The sequence below is a fragment of the Panthera pardus genome, unplaced genomic scaffold (assembly GCF_024362965.1).
Source record: "Panthera pardus isolate Hobbes unplaced genomic scaffold, ASM2436296v1 HiC_scaffold_3, whole genome shotgun sequence".
Classification (NCBI taxonomy): domain Eukaryota; kingdom Metazoa; phylum Chordata; class Mammalia; order Carnivora; family Felidae; genus Panthera; species Panthera pardus.
In genome coordinates, this window is record NW_026526876.1 from 60,065,582 (window position 1) to 60,088,350 (window position 22,769).

The 22,769-nt window shown below is 35.3% G+C and overlaps 1 protein-coding gene across 2 annotated transcripts in view; it reads left to right on the forward strand.

The window, feature by feature from the left end:
• The window catches only part of SUZ12 (SUZ12 polycomb repressive complex 2 subunit), a 45,330-nt gene extending 22,770 nt beyond the window's left edge, over nt 1-22,560 (forward strand). For both annotated transcript variants that reach the window (XM_053893117.1, XM_053893118.1), the window contains 10 exons: nt 1,444-1,675; nt 2,585-2,678; nt 8,597-8,702; nt 11,979-12,156; nt 13,903-13,994; nt 14,200-14,343; nt 15,146-15,303; nt 15,687-15,885; nt 17,626-17,705; nt 20,210-22,560. In XM_053893117.1, the coding sequence (XP_053749092.1) occupies nt 1,444-1,675; nt 2,585-2,678; nt 8,597-8,702; nt 11,979-12,156; nt 13,903-13,994; nt 14,200-14,343; nt 15,146-15,303; nt 15,687-15,885; nt 17,626-17,705; nt 20,210-20,555 (1,629 nt within the window). In that variant the 3' untranslated portion in view covers nt 20,556-22,560. The remainder of the gene's footprint in view (nt 1-1,443; nt 1,676-2,584; nt 2,679-8,596; nt 8,703-11,978; nt 12,157-13,902; nt 13,995-14,199; nt 14,344-15,145; nt 15,304-15,686; nt 15,886-17,625; nt 17,706-20,209) is intronic.
• Nucleotides 22,561-22,769: the final 209 nt, after the last annotated feature.

Here is a 22,769-nt window from a genome sequence, read left to right on the forward strand (position 1 = left end):
TCTGGACTGGCTGTAGATATCTGCATAAAACTTTCTTCTGTAGGAGTTTGACACTGAAGGAAAGAAACTATCTTTTAGCATCTTAGGACATAAATTCGGTTTCTGCTCTACCACTTCAGTCTCTTAGCTAATTTTTTTTTTAGCTATTTGAACCAATTGAAATTTAAGTAAGGGCTGAGTTACCTCTTGTAACATTACTCTCAGGAAAGAAATTTTGTTGCCAGTATTATCAGCCATTGCTGATAATTTTTATTTGTTGCTTCAAATTTTTATTTGTAAGATTAAATCATTTCATCATAGAAACACATGTTACGATAGTTAAATTACCTTGGCAACCCACTAAAGCCAACAGTTATACTTCTGGTAGCTTCAAGAGCTAGGGTATTTTAAGAGTAGGAATGACCTGTATAGAGGTTCCTATTGCTGATGTTCTTCCAAAATCATGGTAAGGTGATACAGGGCTTGAACACTACTAGAGCACTTGTATGGAGTGCACTAAGGTGATAGACACTAATAGACAGTGCAGTCCTGGTATGCATGATAAACAGTGATGTGAAAATTCTTCAAGATATGTTATATTCAGGCAAAAAAAAAAAATGAATACAACTATAGTGGCCGTTTTTGTGTTTCAAAAAAATAATAGATGTAAACATTTGCTTAGAAGGATATACACAACCAACTGCTAATGTTAGTTATCTTTGGAGTGTAGGACCTGGGGAAGTGGGGCGGACTTAAATATTTCTCATTTTATACTCTTTTGTAGAGTAGAATTTTTTTTTTAGATAATACGAATATGTTCTATTTTCAAAAAGAAGCTGCTAACTTGCTCTAAAGGTCTTCCACATCTTCTCAGTTTTCAATTATTTTTTTTCAGTATAACTCCACTTATATAATTATACACTTGATCTCAGCCAAAAGGCCAAGAAGCGATTCCACTTATATAATTATAGAACGTTACTCATAAGATGATTAATATTGCTTTTATTAAGCAGCATTTAAATATACGGATTTACTATTTCATAAAGTTGACAGTGGTGTTATTATAATTTTCTCATTTCTAATGGTCCCATCAATTATTTTGTTAAAGTAGAAGATTTAAGGGAAAAGATTATTAATTTATATGAGCTTAACATTTTAAGCCTGGTTTTAATTCTATATTTCTAAGGTAAAAGTATTTCAGATGACCACCAGCTAAATATTGTATATACTGTATCATTATCTTTTATTACATTGGATTGGATAAATCCTCAGTTGTGTTAAGATTTGGTATATGGTTATTCCAAATTTTTTTTTTGTTTCATCACAATTTTCAGAACTATGGTTAGAATTTCAGCATGCCATTTGGTAATGATGTTTCCTATATCTGTGATTAGAAGTTTTATTATAACTCATATAATTGCATATGGATAAATAAGTATAATTTCATAATCTTTGCCTTTGCAGGATGTAAGTTGTCCAATAAGGCAAGTTCCTACAGGTAAAAAGCAGGTGCCTTTGAATCCTGATCTCAATCAAACAAAACCTGGAAATTTCCCGTCCCTTGCAGTTTCCAGTAATGAATTTGAACCTAGTAACAGCCATATGGTGAAGTCTTACTCATTGCTATTTAGAGTGACTCGTCCGGGAAGAAGAGAGTTTAATGGAATGATTAATGGAGAAACCAATGAAAATATTGGTAATTTTTGTTATAATAATTTTAATTTATTTTAAACTTTTCTAAGAAAGAAGTAGAAGTAAATTGCATGCATTCTAAAGGCATGGCCTTTATCTGCAAATCTTTTACAGTCTGATAAGATCATTAATCTTATGGTAGCTTGCCCTGGATCTTAAACTGTTGGCTATTGTGCTGTACTAGGTATTTAATCTGTAAAGTTCTCATTGTTCCATGACGAAACGTATTTCATGTAGTAAAAAAAATTATATTAAACAGTGGATAGAGAAGACTGGTATTTCAAATTAGTCTCTCAGCAAACAGAATTTCATCCCCCCTCCCCCAGAATTTTATTGTGAAAAATTTCATACATACACAGCCATTGAAAGAGTTTATGTAGTGAACATCTAACTACCCACCGCTTAGATTCTGTAATTAAGATTTTACTGTATTTGCTTATCACATATCTATTCCTCTGTCTTCCCAACAGTTCTGAATCCACCTTTGAGGGAATCATTCAACCAAAATATAGGTGCTGAGGATACAAAGATTAAAACATCCAGTTCTGTCTTCCAAAAGGTCACAAAAACTGACCTAAGAGTACAGAGATATAAATAATTGTAGCAAAATGATGAGTGGTATAATAGAGGTACATGTGAAGTTTAGTGGAGAAGCCCCTTGGGAGAAATAATCTTTGAGTCTTGAAGTATCCTTTGAAGTTCTTGAAAAATAATGATAAATGAGGATTTTTTTTCTCCTTGCCTAGTAAGGACATACACATATGGTAAAACATAAAATTGAAGAGTGTAAATCTGGATATTGTATCACAACTTAATCGTAATTTATACGTAATTTGGGATAAGGGACCATATACCATAAATATGACATTTTTGTTTGAATATGTGATTCATGAGAAATGTTTGTAAAATACAGATGTCAATGAAGAACTTCCAGCTAGAAGAAAACGAAATCGTGAAGATGGGGAAAAGACATTTGTTGCACAAATGACAGTATTTGATAAAAACAGGTAATGTTGATGGACAAGTGAGGTTCCCATAATGTTCTAGAATGTTTTTATTCTCAAGCATAATATAGTGTGATATTTCTTTGCCAAATTTCTCTTTATTCTTAAAAATGAAAAAATGTGTAAATACTGAATTTTTCTCTTTGTCACATAGAAAGCAATAAACACAGACGAGTTGTTACTGGAATGGCTCAGTTAAGATTGTGTATTAGGCATGTATTTTCTGAGTGTCCCTTCTTTGTCAGACACTGTTCTAGGTTAGTGAAAAGGCAAAAGAAAAAAAAAAAAAGAGAAAATCCCTCCCTTCATGGAGCTTAACTTCTAGTGGAGAAAACAGACACCACTGCCCCCAAAATTCTATCAACTAATGTCACTTAGTGATGAGTGTTAAGTGGTTGTTTTATAGAGAAAGCCTCTAGGAGAAGGTAATATTTGAACAGAAATCTGAATTAAGTGGGCCATGTGCGCATCTTGACACTATGTATTTCCTATAGAGATAAGGAAGAAACCTGTGTGTCATCGTGTAGCTCTATGTGCATTTGGCACAGGGTAGCAAAGACGACCTGGATCTGTCATCATCTCTGCAGTTTTCATTGGGTAGGGAAGCATCTTAGTGCCAGTGAAGGAAGATCTAGGAAACAAAGGCAGCATTTTTTTTAAAATGTTTTTATTTTATTTTTATTATTTTGAGAGAGACTGAGCAGGGGCGGGGCAGAGAGAGAGAGAGGGAGACACAGAATCTGAAGCAGGTTCCCGGTTTTGAGCTGTCAGCACAGAGCCCAGAAAGGGGCTTGAACTCCCAGACCATGAGACCATGACCTGAGCCCAAGTCGGACGCTTAACCAACTGAGCCACCAGTAGCATTCTTTTGTGACCCAGTTGGAGAATGGAACCTGTAATATGCCATGAGTTCTTGTTTCAGGCTGCTTGCTAGTGGTTAACACAGTTCACTAATAGTCAGGTATAGGAGAAAGAGCCAAGGACAGCAACTAGTACATTCTCCCTACTCTTTAGAAAGTACTAGATTGTTGCTTTATGTAATCACTTGTTAGCCACCAGGTAACAAGGTGGCCTTTAATAGAAAAGTAAAGATGGTTAGGAAAAATGCCATAAGTTCTGGTTACTGTATTAGAATAAATCACTTAACATCACTATTAGAATATATCACTTAATATTAAAACAATATAGTGTCTTTGTGAAGTTTAACTTACGAGTTAAACATTTATTTTTTAATGTTTATTTTTGAGAGAGAGAGTGCAGGGGAGAGGCAGAGAGAGAGGGAGACAGGATCTGAAGCTGGCTCTGCGCTGACAGTAGAGAGCCTGATGTGGGGCTTGAACTCACAAACTATGAGATCACCTGAGCCGAAGTCGGACGTTTAACCCACTGAGCCTGCCCGGCACCCCATGAGTTAGAGATTTAAATGGAAAACAACAGAAACAAATGTTCTAGGAGATAGTAGTTATGTCTGTGGGAGAAGCAAGTAGGATGCAGCACAGTGGGCTTTGTTGGTGTTGGTCAGTGTTCTATTTTAGGCAGCACGGGGTGTGTGTGTGCGTGCGTGCCTTTTAAAATTCTTTCTACCTTATATATGTATTAACACATTCCTTTTATTTATGAAATACTGTCTTTTTTTTAAAGTTTATTTTTAAGAGAGAGAGTGCACGTGTGAGCAAGTGAAGGGCCGAGAGAGAGGGGGACAGAGTATCAGAAGTGGACTCTGCGCTGACAGCAGAGCAGAGCCTGATGTGGGGCTCGAATTCACAAACTAGAGGATCATGACCTGAGCCAAAGTCAGATGCTTAACCGACTGAGGCACCCCTGAAATACTGCTTTCTGTTTAATAAATAAAAGTACCAAGAAGAAAACACAGAATTTTCCCCCCACTTACATTGAAAATTTCTTTTTTTTTTTTTTTGTAATGATTTTATTTTTGAGTAATCTCTACACCCTATGTGGGACTTGAACTCGCGACCTTGAGATCAAGCATTGCATGTTCTTCCCTACTGAGCTAGCCAGGCGCCCCATTATGAAAATTTCTGAACTATGAAAAAGTTGAACAATAAATATCATTAATACCCACATAACCCTTCGCTGTTAACATCAGTTGTTAACGTTTTACCTTTGCTTTATTTGTGAATGTGTATTTTATTCTTGTGCTTAACCGTTTGAAAGTTTGTGACACTCTACTTTCATTCCTCACTCCTAAAGTATGTATGTATCTCCTGGAAACAAGGACGGTTCCTTCATAACCACAATACACCTGTCATACTCAGGAATTTTAATACTCTTCCCAGCTGACCACAATAATGCCCCCCCCCCCCCATAGTTATTCCCCCTCTTCCACCCTGCCCCCAGTCAAGGGTTGTGATCTGTGAGCTAGTTGTTAATTGCCATATCTATTCAGTCTCCTTCAGTTTGGGATAGTTCTTCAACCCTTTTTCTTTTTTCTGTTCTTTCTGCCTTTGCTACACTTTCTACTGTTAATTATAATTCGTATTACGTTGTTGTACATTGAAGTATAGGTGACACGTGATACTCCTTTTGGGGATACAACTAGTAATTCCAACATAGTGATTTGACAATTCCGTACATTTTGCAGGGTTTGCAATAAGTGTAGTCCCCATCTGTCACCATAGAAGGTTATTACGGTGTTACTATGTTCCCTATGTCGTACTTCTCATCCCTGTGACTTACTTATTTTATAACTGGAAGTTTGTACCTCCTACTCTCCTTCACTTCTTTTTTTTTTTTTTTAAGTTCGTTTATTTATTTTGAGAGAGAGCACACATGTGTGTGCAAGTGGAAGAAGGGCAGAGAAAAAGAATCCCAGGCAGGCTCAGCACAGAGCCCAATGCGGGGCTCAGTCTCACACGCCATGAGATCTTGACCTGAGCTGAAATCAAGAGTTGGACGCTTAACTGACTGATCCACCCAGGAGTCCTGCTTTCACCTATTTTGTTTATCCCCCACACCCCTCCCCTCTGGCAACCACTAGTTTGTTTTCTGTTTATGCACCTGTGTCCTTTCTCTTTTTGTTGTTTATCTGTGATACTTTTTAAAGTACAGGCCTGTAGTTTTGCAGAACATCTCTCGGTTTGGACTTTTGTGATATGTCCTTATAATTAGATTCAGGTTAAACATTTTGGGCAGGAACATTGAATGGTGATGTGTTCTTTGTGTATATCACAGGCACAGGTAAAATTAGGTTTGGTCACTTGGTTAAGGTGGTGTTCATAGGATTTCTCTAATGTAATAGTACCTTTTCCTTTAATTAATAATAGGTAATCTTGGGGCATCTGGGTGGCTCAGTCAGTTAAGCATCTGACTTTGGCTCAGGTCATGATCTCACAGTTTATGAGTTCAAGCCCCACATTGGGCTCTGTGCTGACAGCTCAGAGCCTGGAGCCTGCTTCAGATTCTGTGTCCCCCCCCCCCCCCCCCCCCCCACGTGTGTGTGTGTGTTTGTGCGCGCGCGTGCATGTGCATGCCTCAAAAATAAACATTAAAAAAAATTTTAAATAGGTAATTTCTATGGTAAATGTGAAACTGGGTAAATGTCCATTTTCTCCCCAACAACCTTTTACCCAGCAGTTTAGCATCCATTGATGATTCTTCCTTGAAAAAATCATTCTTTAAAAAAGAATTTTTGTTTTTCATTTTGCTTGTTGTAGAGAGAGAGCGTGAGCAGGGGAGAAGACAAAGGGAGACAGAGAGAATCCCAAGCAGGTTCCATGCTCAGAGTGGAGCCCAGTGGCTGGGCTTGATCCTGTGACTCTGGTGTCATGACCTAAGCTGACATTAAGAGTCGATGCTTAACCACCTGAGCCACCCAGGCGTGCCTGAAAAAATTATTCTTAGGACAGTTGCCAAATTTTAACATTCTATTATTTCTTTCATGTTTATTGGCATTTTTTTAAATGACATAGAAGAGCATTCTTCCCCTCAACTTATTTTTTTAATCAGTATGTTTTCTTAATCAGTAACAAATACCGTTTTTAGTACGTCTGTTTTAATCTAGCCATTGGTCATTCATTTTAATGTCCAAATTGTCACAAATTTAGTCAGGAGGAGGCCCTCCCAACAGGGTCCTATATGTCTTTTTTACTTTTATTTATTTTTTTGTTAGTTTTTCCTTATTTTTTGAATAGTAAGATATTTCAGGCTTACATTTTCCCTCTCTACTTCTGCTCTGGAATTGGCCACTTCAAAGAGTTTCGATCCCTTTTAGTGGAGGAAAAGTACTTTACACACCAAGATGTGAGGAGTTAGATGTATAAAAATTCTTCTTATAATCTCAGAGAAGTTAAAGTCTCCTTAAAGAATGACTACAGTTCAAAAGCCATAGAGAAAAAGTATGAAATAGTGAGCAAAATTAAAAACTTACTCTGAAAACAAAGAGGTTGTCACAAGCTAAGTCAAAAACGACAAGAGGAAAGTAATTTCAACTCATACTATAGAGTATGGCTGTTTCACAGCACAATAGAAGAATGAGCAAAGGATAAAGATGTTTACAAAACAATATATGTGGTTCTTAAACATTTAAAAGATAAGACATCTGAATATAAAAGTACACTGAGATGTCATTTTTTCACTTACCAGTTTGGCAGAGATCAAAAAACTGATAAAGCACTGTTGATGAGGCTGTGGGAAAAAAGGGCCTCCTCATGCATTACAGGTAGGAGAGTAAATTGGATTGTAGCTATCAAATGTGCAACTATAAAATAGGATATTTTGTAGCCATGTAAACGCATGAGGGAAGCTTCGTTTCAGTTTAGAAGTATGTGAATGTATTACCTATTCAAATAAAAATAGTTTTGTAAAATACTAAGTTAAATAGCTTTGCTGATGTACTGTCAAAGAATAGATACAAGGAGCATAGCATAAAGACAAAAACTGTTAAGTCTCAAAATCATTTGGTGTTAAGATCAGACTTAGAGACAGACTACCTGGGTTCAATTGCTAGCTCTGTCTACTTCCTGTGTCATCTTAAGGCAAGCTACTTAATCTTTCGGTGCCTCAGTTTCTCCTCTTCTGAAAAGCAGAGTAATCTACTTTATGGAGTTGGGAAGGTTAAATGAAATGTTAAGTCTTTAAAATAGTGCCTGGCACATAGTAAGCACTCAATAAATGTTAGCCGTTATCATCTAACAGAATTTTCCCAAGACTGACGAGTAGAAGCCAGATTGTTGCTGTATACAATGAATTATTGAGCATGGTTGAAGAATGGTGTTTAGGGTAGTAGTGTTACCAGTGATTAAGGTATGGAAAAAAATATATATAAACCTTACATACACACACATACATGTACACACACATTAAAACTACACTGTGAATATGGGCATTAATTATTTGTTTCAGTTGGTATTTCATTCATCCATTCATGAAATGTTTATTGAGCACCTATATGTGCCAGGTGCCCCCAGGATCGTGTAGTTATCAGAGTCATAATCAACAAGTTTATTGGTCATGATGAATGAAAGTGAAGAATTCTAGTTCAAATATTTTCAATAGTTAGAAATAACAGAGGCATAATTCTTAGTGGTTCCCTAAGGCAAGTATTGTAACACTGTTGTTATCCTATTTTTTTAAAAGTATAAAGCTTACACTTGTGCTTTATACTTAATGTTTAAAATTTACCAAGTTTTGAGACTTGAGGCATGTATTATACTTTAAATGTTTAAATTTATATCTGAGTAGCTACAATAATGAAACAATTCTCTAGTAATAATAGTTATTAGTGCAAATCATTAAAATTGCTTTTGTCAGGAGTGGAGAGTAGGTATATTTCAAAAGCTTGTTGGGTATGTAAGCTAGTTTATAAATCTAATAAATGCTTTTTAGTATAAATCTAAAGATGTAGATTTGTGTACTTACAGTAATACACAGGTTACTTTAAAGTGTATGTGTTTGTCTAACAGGCGCTTACAGCTTTTAGATGGGGAATATGAAGTAGCCATGCAGGAAATGGAAGAATGTCCAATAAGCAAGAAAAGAGCAACATGGGAGACTATTCTTGATGGGAAGGTATGGAATACTTAGAAGGTGGAGCACGTTATAGTTACGAACTCCCATTTTTTTAATCGATGTGTTCTTTCCCAAATGCAAATTCTTGTTGGAAGTAACAAGTTCTTTGTTTTTATACCTTAAAATATACAAAGTAAAAGTTACCTAGTCAGAGTATTAAAGGAAGGCACTGTCCTTGGAGCCAGACGGCCAGGTTCAAATCTCCATTCCAAACTGTGTGGCGTTCTGGCAAATTATTTAATCTTTTGTGTCTCAGTTCTCTCATCTGTAAAATGAGGCATAGAATTGATACTTAATGAAATAATGAAATATGCTTACCACTGTGCCTGGCATAAAATAAGTGCTCAATAAATGTTAACTATTTTAAATCCCGTTCATAGTAACAGCAGGCAACATATGATGACCAATTTATCAAGAACTTAGATGAACCATACTTAAAGTAACTTTTCTAAGAGACTAAAAAGAATAAATAACATTTCTTGGGTAGGCAGACTCAACAAAATAATGATGTCGTTTGTTTCTAAATATGTTAGGTCAGTGTGCTATCATGAGCAAAATCCCAGCAGTTTTTTAAGCCTGAAAATTAGTTTCAAGTTAAAATAAAACAATTTATAATAATACTAAGGAAAACTGTGGAAGTTTTCTGAGAACGTTTACTTAATAAATAGTAGAACATAGTATAAAGGTAAAAAAAAACCCAAATTGTACGGTATAATAAACAGGAATAGAAGTGCTGATTACTGAAGCATAGTTTTAAAAGTTTCATGTACATTTAGACTTTAATCTGTGACAAAATTAGTATTAAATCTGTGTGGGAAAGATGGACTATTCATTAATTGTGACAAAACTGGTCTCTAATCATTTGGAAATAAACACAGACCTAATAAATTCCAGAAGTCTCATAAATGAAATGTAAAAACTAACACTACGTAACTGCAGAAAAAAATGGTAAATATTAATATAATCTTAGTGTGAAGAAAGCCATTGTATGTATGATGCAAAAGCTAGAAAGCATAAAATAACTAAAGGTGGATCGTTTCTAAAACTGCAAAAATCTGAAGTTTAAGACAACGATAGGCTGGGGAAAATGTAATATACAAAAAGCTAGTATTAAGAATGTGTAATTTTATAAATCAACCAGAAAAAAGATAAGCTATCTAATTAGAAAAATGGGTAAAGAACAATCAGGCAATTCTTAGGGCAGCAAATATAGATGGCTAGCAAGCTTTTAAAAAGATATTCAACCTTATTAGCATTCAAAGACACATAAACTCAGAGATCTTATTTTAACTACTGGTTTGACAATTAAAAAGATTGACAGTTTCTAGTTGGAGGTGTGAGGACACATATTCTCAAATAATGCTTTAATGTAAGAGTAAGTTGGGACACCCTTACTGGAAGGCAGACTGGCAATATGGATGACATTTTAGATTGTGTATGTAGGCATTAGCAATTAAGTCCAGTTACTCAATTTTGTCACAAGGTGTAGTAACTGGTTAACTGATAAGTTGTAGGTAACAGGTCCTGGCAAAATTTTTAAATAATGAGAAATTGGAAGTACCTTAAATCTACAAAGGTAGACATAAAAAGAACAATACTTTGATAGGATTTCCATGGTATTTAATTTTTACTTAATAGTATACATATTCCTACTTTTTCTAAAATTAATAGTGGTTACCTCTAGGTGACGGAATTTTAAATTTTTATTTTTTTATGCTTATCTACAGTGTTTGAATTTCATGCAAGTGTTCTTTATGTTTTAAGTTTCTTGTTTAAAGTTCTTATTCACAAGAAAATAAGAATTATATATATATGAGTTGATGGTTTTTGCCAAGAAATTAAAGCAATATGAAATGAGCATCCTTGTAAAATTGGAACATTTAGATTTGGTTCTAACTTTTAAAAGTGTTGTGGTATTCTTTTAAATAAATGTCCCATAATTTACTACACCAATGCTATTTTAATGGGTAATTCAGTTATCTTAAATTTTTTTTACATTTTCACAAATGTTATGGTAAATATACTAGTATATGTATCTTTATGCATTGTAAGTATATTTACAAGATAAATACCTAGATGCAGACTTAACTGTTTTAAAACTAGTTTATAAAAGCACACTTACTTCATTCCTGTCTAAAATTACAGTTTTAAGAGGACTGTTTGTAATAAAGATGTAGGAGTTTAGGCTTGTATGGCAGTAAAATATACAGGAGCCCACTGAAGGTTTCTATGGAATAAAATGAAAGTAGTCTTTCAGAAGATTATTTGGTCTCCTATATATGAATTGAGAGGTAAAAAGAAGCAGGAGAGCAGGTGAGATACTGTAGTAAAAAGGTAATAAGGATCTATACTTGGTGATTATGTAAGAGAAACAAAAAGAAAAATATGGTCAAATGTAATTCTAAAGTTTTTAGCTTAGGATCACTGGTAGAATGACAATGCTGGGAACAAAAATAATTATGCCTGGGAAGGAGAGAAAATAGATTCACATCTAAACATATTTTTGGTTCAAGGTGACATTGATGTCATCCAAGCAGTAGTGTCTCAGAGGCAGTTGGAGGTATATGGGGTTAGACCTCAAGCACAAAGAATTGAGGATCAGTTTGGGATCATCAGCCTAACAGGCAAATCCTTGACGATAGGTGAGAGATTAGGGCCGATGGCTAAATGTTAGCTGGGAATTAAGGGAGACCAGAAGGGTCGTTTTATAAATGATTTGAGGTTGAGGAGGAAGGCTGATAGTTCCGGGTCCCAAAACCCAAACAGGAGAAACAAGGACAGCTATCATTGAAGCTGAATAAGTCCAGGAAAATTTACAAATTGCCATAATCGTTCAGTTTACAAAAAGAAAGTAGTTGGTCATCTAACAGAGGTTGCAAACTGGCAGGCTTTGGTTACCACGGTTTTTTTTTGTTGCCTTTAAAGCCATATTCCATTGATTGCCAACATGTAAAAATAGGAAGATTTCCCACGCAAACTTGGATTTCTGACTTTTGAAAAAAATCTGAAAATGTGATGGTACTGGGCTTGTGTTTGCACATCGCAACAGTTCATCTGTTGCTGTTAAGTGGCTCTTTGTACACAACCTGAGCACTCCAGTACTACAGTCTGTACAGCGCCACGGATTTGCTTTATCTGCCTGGCCATATCTGTAGGCATTTAGGTTTTCAAATCCACGTTAATTTATCATAATAAATATTGGGAGGCGCTTTTTCTCCCCTATGATTTCTTTCATTATATGGAATCTTCACTCTTCTCCTATGCTTTGTTTTTTAGAGGCTGCCTCCATTTGAAACATTTTCTCAGGGACCTACGTTGCAGTTCACTCTTCGTTGGACAGGAGAGACCAATGATAAATCTACAGCTCCTATTGCCAAGCCTCTTGCCACTAGAAATTCAGAGAGTCTTCATCAAGAAAACAAGCCTGGTTCAGTTAAACCTACTCAGACTATAGGTAAGAAAACATTGCTGTCAAAATAACACTTTGCATAGGTGCCTGGCTGGCTCAGTCAGAAGAGCATGTAACTCTGGATTGTGAATTTGAGCCCCAACTTGGATGTAGAGATTACCAAAAATAAATAAACTGTAAAAAATTACAAAATAATGCTTTACAGAGTTAGGACTTGGCTTCGGATTAATTTGTTTGCCTTTTGTGCTAATAATTATTCTTTTAGAAATCTCAGCAGTTCTTTATGTTTTCTGCCAGATATGTCTGAGAATTTTGTGGCTCTTGTTTTTAATGTTAAAAGCCTGATGGAACATATAGTATATATATATGCCATGTGTTACGGAACGCCTCCAGATGAGGTCTAGAGATAGCCTCATGTCTATTTAGAACACGTTTTTCCAGTAAATACATTTCTCAGAAGCTCATGAGAAAAACAATTAGTTTTTCTAACTTTTTAGATTTTGGAACTGCAGCTATATTAAGGGTTTTGGAACTGTATGCTTTTTATAATTCATGTAGAGATTTGTATATGTTATAGAATTGAATTCAGTATTTCAGAGTGTTTTCACAGTTCTAGGTGTGGATCATCATAACTTGAATTTTATCAGGTTAAATTTATTTATTTATTTATTTGTAATGTTTATTTATTTTTGAGAGAGCACAAGCAGGGAAGGGGCAGAGAGAGAGAGAGAGGGAGAACACAGAATCTGAAGCAGGCTCCAGGCTCTTGAGCTGTCAGCACAGAGCCTGACGTGGGGCTCAACCTCTTGAATGGTGAGATCATGACCTGAGCTGAAGTCAGAGGCTTATTAACTGAATGAACCACTCAGGGTGCCCCTTTACCAGGTTAAATTTTGCAGTCAATTTTTAGAGGAAAAACACTTCTAAATGAAGTTAATTCTGCTGAGTTAAGGCCCAGGTGCAGTGTTCTGTCATCTTGTACCTGCCTGATAGGAACACTGTCCTTGATTGAGAGCACCTATGTGTTTTTGTCTAAGTCTGTTTAAAGAAGACAGAAGGTGTAGGACAGTTGTCTTTGACATTGACCCCTCATGTCCATTTATGGTGTGCAAGTTACTGTTAGAGTCCAAGAGATATAAGAAGTGGCCTGTGTCAGGGCAAAGATTTCCCGAGTAAATTGTGGTCTGGGTACTTCTGAAAATACTCTGTGGCCAGTCTGCTAGGTAAAGAGTTTCAAAGAAACTGAGAAAAAAAGTTTCATACAAAATTGTACATATGAAATTGTTCTGTCAGGGAAAATAAAAACATTTTAAGTCTGTAAAGAAATAGAACAAAATTATTGATGGCCATTATCTTTTGGATTTGCAATGAAATTAATACAATCATTTTTAATTTAATTTTTGTTAAACTAACACTTAGTGGAAGTCTGCTCACTGCTGTGCATTGAAAATACAAAGACCAGTCAGAACCACACTCTGACCTTCAGAGTGCTTAAAATACTGTAGTGACTACATATAATTATTTGGGGTACTTTTATAATGGTTTAGAATGTAAGAGGTGGTTTTTAATGGGGAAAAAATGGCTCCTGCCAGTAAAGACCTTAACTGATTAGGGGTGCTGGTTAAGGAGATTGTTCCTATAATCATCACATGAGGATGAGAACAAAAAGCGTTTTAAGTACCATAAGTAGAATTCTTTGAAACCTTTCATGTTTAATTATTTTCACAAGATGCATTATTTCACTTTTTATAAGCAGGTATTTGCATTAAATATAAAAGTATGTATTTTCAGCTGTTAAAGAATCATTGAATACGGACCTACAAACAAGAAAAGAAAAAGATACTTCAAACGAAAACCGACAAAAATTAAGAATATTTTATCAGGTAAACATCTGGCCCTTCATTTTGAAGTAATCATGAAACACCTTTGTTTTGCACATCACGTCTGAAATATTTTGCATATTTAAATGAAAGAATGTCTCTAATTTGATTTTCTTTTTAAGTCATTTTAACTATTTTTAAAGGGGATGATGAAACAATATCTTGAGATGTTTAAGTTGGAGATTTGCTGTTTTTTGTTATTTTCAAGTTCCTTTATAACAACAATACGAGACAACAAACTGAAGCAAGAGACGACCTACATTGCCCATGGTGTACTCTGAATTGCCGCAAACTTTATAGCTTACTCAAGCATCTTAAACTCTGCCACAGCAGATTTATCTTCAATTATGTTGTAAGTAACTTTTTTTTTAATGTTTGTTTATTTCTGAGAGTGAGGGTGAGCAAGGGAGGGGCGGAGAGAGAGGAGGCCGAGGATCCGAAATGGGCTCTGTGCTGACAGCAGAGAGCCAGATGTAGGGCTCGAACTCCGCGAAGCGTGAGGTCATGACCTGAGCTGAAGTCGGACGCCTAACTTAACTGACCGAGCCACCAAGGCACCCCTTTTTTTTTCCCTACCAGTAATATATAAGACAGTCTGACTTTCAAAAATTGTGCTTTTTTTAGGAGTACACTTAGCATGTTGAGCACCAAGTAATGTATAGAATTGTTGAATCACTTTTGTACACCTGAAACTAATATAACACTGTACGTTAATTATATTGAAATTAAAACATGATAAAATAAATTTCCCTTCTGCAAAAAATACCAAAATCTTTGCATTTGATGGATTGCTTAATGCATGAATTACAGTGATTCAGTTTGTATATATTTGCATATTGCACCTATATTGACACACATAATCCTCACACCAGCTCTTTGAATTAAGTGGTCATTTCTTTATTCTTGCTCAAACAAGAAATAATTTGTACAAAATTACCAAGCCAGTGAATGTCACAGCCAGGATTTTAACACAGATCTTCTTGAGTCCAGATCTTCTGACTTCCCTTTCACCATGCTGGTATGTGTAGTTTATTTTAGTTTTCAAAACATTAAGAACCCACTAGTACTTTTTAAAATAAATTGGCATGTTAGGTGTTCAGGGTAGGGATAATTAATATTTCCTTATTATAAGCATCTTGCTATTTTTCTTACAGTATCATCCAAAAGGTGCTAGGATAGATGTTTCTATCAACGAGTGTTATGATGGCTCCTATGCAGGAAATCCTCAGGATATTCATCGCCAACCTGGATTTGCTTTTAGCCGAAATGGACCAGTAAAGAGAACGCCTATCACACACATTCTTGTGTGCAGGTAGGTAAAAAGGTCATACAACAAAAGTTTATCCTCTGACTTTTATTGATGATGGTGGAGGAATAAAGGAGAGCCAGACAAAGCTACTATTTAGGTGGGAGTCATTATTGCAGATTGTTAGCTAAGTCTCTGGGGTGGTATACTGCTTTATAACCCTCCCCAGCTCCCACAGTGATTTTCTTACTTCCTCCTTAGAACTTTTTGCTGTGTTTTAAATGTTAATATCACGACTGCTCTAGTGGTTCGAGAGATTAAGGAGTTTTTCCAGTGGAAGTTACTATGTGCATACCTAGATAGGAAACAAGGAACATACTCTATTTGAGAGATGTGAAATAGAAAGAATCCCTGTCACTCAGTGTTCCATCAACATCTCTTTCCATTAGACCAAAACGAACAAAAGCAAGCATGTCTGAATTTCTTGAATCTGAAGATGGAGAAGTGGAACAGCAGCGAACGTACAGTAGTGGACACAACCGTCTGTATTTCCATAGTGATACTTGTTTACCTCTCCGTCCACAAGAAATGGAAGTAGACAGTGAAGATGAAAAGGATCCTGAATGGCTAAGAGAAAAAACCATTACAGTAAGTATTACTAGTATCACTATTGACTGTGACTTTAGAATCTTACGGATTTGTGTTTAAAAACTATTGTTTAATATGATTTAAAATCTTGACTTAATGTACAGGAGCTCTTTCTAAATGAAGGAATGTGGGAATCTGCAATTTTTTTATTATTATATTTTATTTAAATAAATTTTTTTAATATTTGTGTTTGAGAGAGGGAGAGGGAGGGAGACTGTGAATGGGGGAGGGGCAGAGAGAGAGGGAGACAGAATCGGAAGCAGTCTCCAGGTGTGAGCTGTCAGCACAGAGCCCAATGTGGGACTCAACCTCTTGAACCATGAGATCATGACCTGAGCCACTCAGGTGCCCCCACAGGTTTTTTTTTTTTAAGATTTTCTTTTCTTTTTTTATTTTAGAGAGCACGTATGAGTGGGGGAGAGGGGCAGAGAATCTTACGCAAGCTCCACACTCAGCACGGAGCGAGACGTGGGGCTTCATCCCACAACCCTGGGATCATGACCCGAGTCAAAATCAAGAGTTGGATGTTCAACCAACCGAGCCATCCAGGCACCCCTAAAGATTTGATTGGATTTGATATTATTTACTTGAAGTTTATTTATTTATTTATAGAGAGAGAGTGTGAGCGGGAGAAGGGCAGAGAGAGAGACAGAGAGAGAATCCTAAGCAGCCTCCACAGTGTCAGCACAGAGCCCAGTGGGGCTCAATCTCACAAACTGTAAGCTGAAATCAAGAGTTGAATGCTTAACCAACTGAGCCACCCAAGCACCCCAAAGATTTTATTTTTAAGTAATCTCTACACCTGACTTGGGGTTCGAACTCACAACCCTGAGATCAAGAGTCTCATGTTCCACCGACAGAGCCAGCCGGGTGCCCCTCCACAATTTTTGTAATTGTGTTATTTAAACAGTTATCAACTGGGGCACCTGGGTGGCTCAGTTGGTCAAGCGTCCCACTCAATTTCAGCTCAGGTCATGATCTCACAGTTCATGAGTTCGAACCCTATGTCAGGCTTCACACAGCATGCCTGGGATTCTCTTTTTTTCTCTTTCTCTCTCTCAAAATAAATCAACTTTAAAATAAAAAAAATTTTTTCCCGTTTTTTGTTGTTTTTTTTTATTTTTTTATTTTTTTTAAATTTACATCCAAATTAGCATATAGTGCAACAATGATTTCAGGAGTAGATTCCTTAATGCTCCTTACCCATTTAGCCCATTCCCCCTCCCACAACCCGTCCAGCAACCCTCTGTTTGTTCTCTATATTTAAGAGTCTCTTCTGTTTTGTTCCCCTCCCTGTTTTTATATTATTTTTACCTCCCTTGTGTTCATCTGTTCTGTGTCGTAAAGTCCTCATATAAGTGAAGTCATATGATTTTTGTCTTTCTCTAATTTCACTTAGCATAATACCCTCTAGTTCCATCCACATAGTTGCAAATGGCATAAAAAAGTCTTTTATAAATAAAAATGAAAGAGTTACTAACTAAAGAAAATACAGGTTTTCTTCTTGTGATTTTGTATTGTGTTTTTATTTTTTAATAGGTAACTCTTTCGTAACTTAGGGTTTCCCTTTTAAAATTACTACTTAAAATAAAAGCTGTTTGATGTTCCCACTTTGCTGTGTAAGTAAGTTGTGGTATTAGTTACAAAAGTTCAGTTTTTTTACATTCTCACAATTTTTTCTTAGAAATACCAATTCTGTTTATTGTGCACTTAATAGATATTTTTTCTTTCCTTTTTTAGCAAATTGAGGAATTTTCTGATGTTAATGAAGGAGAGAAGGAGGTGATGAAACTATGGAATCTCCATGTCATGAAACATGGGTAGGGTATTCCTAAATTTAAATATTCCATTTCCTTTTTGCTCTTCTTGCTACTTCACATTCTATAAATCTGTGTTTGAATCTTATTTAAAATTCCGTTAGCTTCGACATAATGTGCCCTAATCTTACTCTAATCCGAACTATTATAACTGCATAAGGGAAAAAGGATTTATGTAAGGAAGGTGTAACCTCTAACGGCATTTTTTATCTTTAATATGTCTTTTTAATGACCCAATTTTCATTTCTTTTATTGCCAAGGATTAAAAAGATAACGTCCTGTGCTGTATGTGTGGAAATCCTGAAAATTACTTATCACAGTTATTACCATAATTTTAAAAATTGCTTAATTATGAAGAATAAGATATAAGTGGCTTTTCTGATTTCTTACTACCGCTCCATAGAAGTCAGGGTAGAACAGTACTTCTTGTGCCTTTATGGCTAAAAGCGTGTTCCACGACATTGCTTTTCCTACAGTTCTGTCTCCTTCCCTGTGGGAACTGTTTGCCCGTCAATATACGTTTTTTTTCTCCTCTGACTCCATTATTAGATCCTCATTTAAGGCTTTCTTCTATAGTACAAGCAGCCAAGGTTTTTTCATTTGTAATGAAATAAATGGGAAGGAGCACTTTTGTTTCTTTACTCCTGGGAGTGAAGAGGAATTGGTGCAGAAGTTCTGTCTAGCCCAGATGTCTAGGGTGCATGAGCCATAGCCTTTTTTTGTATATGGACTTGAGCTAAGAATAGTCTTCACATTTTAAGTGGGTTGAAAGAAAAAAAAAGAGGAAGACAACGGATCGCAAAGCCTAAAATGTTTCTCTGTCCTTTCATAGAAAATGTTTGCCTAGTCCGTGGGCTAGTCATTAAAACTCCATTGTGAGTAAAGTATGTATGTGGAAGTTTAGTGTCTATTTTTTCTTTTGTCCTGATATGCCAGTTTCAAGATAGAATTTTAGTCGTATTACTATATTGAGTTCCATTTTCATTCCTTGATCCAAATCTGCTAGAATAACAACTATTGGGGTTCATGATTTGCCAACATTATAAAGTGGCAGCTAGCTGGGTAAACTTTGGATTTTACGATATCTGCAGGCAGACTTTACAGACCTTGTTGAACTCACAGTTTCAGTGGGTAACTGAGCAGCCATTCTCCTGTTTGGTTTAATTTTATTTTTTCAAATTTTATTCATTGTGGGTGCACCCTGCATGCTTTCTACTAACACAACCACACTGTACCATATTTGTTGTGACATCTTCGAATCTTTTTTTTTTTTTTTTTTTTTTTTAATGTTTGTTTATTTTTGAGAGAGAGACTGAGACAGAGTGCTTCCTGGGGAGGGGCAGAGAGAGAGGGAGGGAGGCACAAAATCCAAAGCAGGCTCTAGGCTCTGAGCTGTCAGCACACAGCCTGACGCAGGGCTTGAACCCACGAACCGCGAGATCATAACCTGAGCCAAAGTCGGACGCCGAACCCAGGCGCCCCTCAAATCTTTTTTTAACGTGGCTTTTTTTTCTGTTGTATTGAGAAATAATTGACATATATCACTTTATAAGGCGTATCATATGATGGTTTGATTTACATATATTGTGAAGTGATTACCACAATAGTTTAGCTAAAATCCTTGTTCTCATACAGATATAATAAAAAGAATAAAAAAAAAAATTTTCTCCTTGTGTTGAGAACTCTTAGTACTCTTTTGACAACTTTCCTATATATCATACAACAGTGTTAGCTATTGTCATGTTGTGCATTATATCCCTAGTTCTCATGTATCTTACAACTGAAAGTTTGTACCTTTTGAATACCTTCCTCCAATCCCCCCTTCCCCCCACCTTCTGCCTTTGGTGCCTGTAAGTTTGATCTTTTTTTTAAATGAGTTTTGTTTTTATTTTTTTTCAAGTACTCTCTCCCAGCATGGGGCCCAAACTCACGACCCCGAGATCCAGAGTTGTATGCTCTACCAACAGAGCCAGCCAGATGCCCGTTTTTTTTGGATTCCACATATAAATGAGATCATACAGTATTTGTCCTTCTTTCTGACTTCTTTTACTTAGCAGAATGCTTACAAGGTCCATCCATATTGTCACAAATGTGACATCTTTGTTTCTTTAAAGGTTTTCCATGAACTGAAAATGCAGAGAAATGCTGCTTCTGAAATAGCAAAGTGTGTCAAGGTCAAAGGAGAGAATAAAGGGGATAGATAGCTAACTTGTTTGTAGAGAGTTCATGAAGGTGGTGCTGGCAAGAGAAAATGCTTTATATACTCTTAATACTGTTGTGTGCAATTTCATTAGGACAGACAGAAATGATTTCTATTTAAGCTCTGGTTAAATTAAATCTCTTAAAAATTTTAAAACAGTAAGCCCATTCAGGTCACTGAATCTCAGCTTCATTGTAGTTTCACTGCTTGTTAAATCATCACTTACTGGACTATCGTCATAGTTATGTTGCATTTGACAAAAATGCTTTGTATTACTATTGATGTTTGTGTTATTTTTATTAAATAGGTTTATTGCTGACAATCAAATGAATCATGCCTGTATGCTGTTTGTAGAAAACTATGGACAGAAAATAATTAAGAAGAATTTATGTCGAAACTTCATGCTTCATCTAGTCAGCATGCATGACTTTAATCTTATTAGCATAATGTCAATAGATAAAGCTGTTACCAAGCTCCGTGAAATGCAGCAAAAATTAGAAAAAGGAGAATCTGCTTCCCCTGCAAATGAAGAAATCACTGAAGAACAAAATGGGACAGCAAATGGATTTAGTGAAATTAACTCAAAAGAGAAAGCTTTGGAAGCAGATGGTGTCTCAGGGGTTTCAAAACAGAGCAAAAAACAAAAACTCTGAAAAGAAAAGGCCTAACCCCATGTTACGGACAAACACTGAAATTGTCATTCTAGGGAATTCAGCCTCTAGGAAGAGTTTTGTTTTTGTTTGTAATCATAGGTTTCAAACAGGCACTGTTAGATGAAGTAAATGATTTCAACAAGGGTATTTGTATCAGGGTTCTACTTCACTTCATTATGCAGCATTACATGTATATCAGTTTTATTGATGTCATTAAAACACTCTAGTTTGAGCATGAAAAGCAATACTTCAAAGAAAGTATTTTTAACTTTAACAATTGTCTTATGAAATATATTGAATTGATAAGCTAGAAATTATTTCCTATATTTAAATTACAATGTTTTTTGCATTTGTGACTGGCTGTTTTTCTACTTTGTAATTGTGAAACCTTTTCTTGGGGAGGGAAAATTGGAGTGTGATTCCCTTTTTTAAAAATTGGAGATTTCTTGAAATTATGTTGCATTATTATTTGCAATCAAACCTTGATCCTTGATTTTGAAATCATTTATCATTTTGGAATGAGATTACAATGAGATATTTTATCTAAGTTCATTTTACAATTTTAAAATAGCACTTCTTCATCTTATGCCTGTTTGAGGAAATGTTAATTTTTCATATAGTTGACAGTGAAATGTCATATTGGCTTACAAGGTTACTGACCATTTGTTTTTATGTGGATAATTTTATTGCATTGCTCACCCAGTATATTTTTTTAAACTTGAACATTTGCTGTTTGTTTTGTTTTTTTTTTTCCAACATGGTAATCACATTGAAAATTAAGCTGTCCGCATCTTTTCATTATAAACTAAGGGAAGAATGAGTTTGGGATTGTTAAGATGCCACTTTTGAGGAAGGAAATGTTCTATAAAAATGAACCAGAAGATGTTATAACTTGTTTTTTTTCTTTGCAAGGATGTCTTTGTAATGTATTTCATGATTAGAATATCCAATACAGATAAGCTGACTTGAATTGTGAGCAGTTTTGCCCTGTGAGATATGTGTTTTATGCACATATTTGCAGTTGGATTTTCTCCAACAGAAAGTGGTTTCACTACTGGCACATTAACAAGCACCAATAGATTTTTATTCCAACTCCAAGCACTGTGGTTGAGTAACATCACCTCAATTTTTTATTATCCTTAAAGATAATTGCATTTTCATATTCTTTATTTATAAAGGATCAATGCTGCTGTAAATACAGGTATTTTTAATTTTTTAATTTCATTCCACCACCATCAGATGCAGTTCCCTATTTTGTTTAATGAAGGGATATATAAGCTTTCTAATGGTGTCTTCAGAAATTTATAAAATGTAAATACTGATTTGATTGGTCTTTTAAGATGTGTTTAACTGTGAGGCTATTTAACTAATAGTGTGGATGTGATTTGTCATCCAGTATTAAGTTCTTAGTCATTGATTTTTGTGTTAAAAAAATAGGAAAGAGGGAAACTGCAGCTTTCATTACAGACTCCTTGATTGGTAAGCTCTCTACATGAGGAGTTACAGTCAACTCTGATCATGCCTCTGGATAGTGAATCTCGAGCATTTCTCTCGGGCTTTAATTTGCTAAAGCTGTGCACATATGTAAAAAAAAAAAATAGATTATTTTAGGGGAGATGTAGGTGTAGAATTATTGCTTATGTCATTTCTTAAGCAGTTATGCTCTTAATGCTTAAAAGAAGGCTAGCATTGTTTGCACAAAAAGTCGGTGATTCCCTCCCCCAAATAGTAATGAAATTACTTCTGTTGAGTAAACTTTTTATGTCATCTTATAATAAAAGCTGAAAAAATCCCTTTGTTTCTATTTATAAAAAAATGCTTTTCTATATGTACCCTTGATAAGAGATTTTGAAGAAATCATGTAAGATGATAAAGCATTTGAATGGTACAGTAGATGTAAAAAAAAAAAATTCAGTTTAAAAGAACATTTGTTTTTACATTAAATGTTTATTTGAAATCAAATGATTTTGTACATAAAGTTCAATAATATAAAAGCTGTATTCTGTTTTGGTTTTGGTTTTGGTTTTATTATGCATTGTTAATGCGTATACTAAAATATTCTTTTGGCTATGATAGTAAGGATCCAGAAAAAGTACACCCACTGGTCAGAACTAGTAAGAAATTAAGAAAAAAAATTAATGTAAAATCCTGCTTTCAGTTCCAGTGACGTCAAATGCAACTAGTATGTTACTTATGGTAATTTTGGTAATAGTC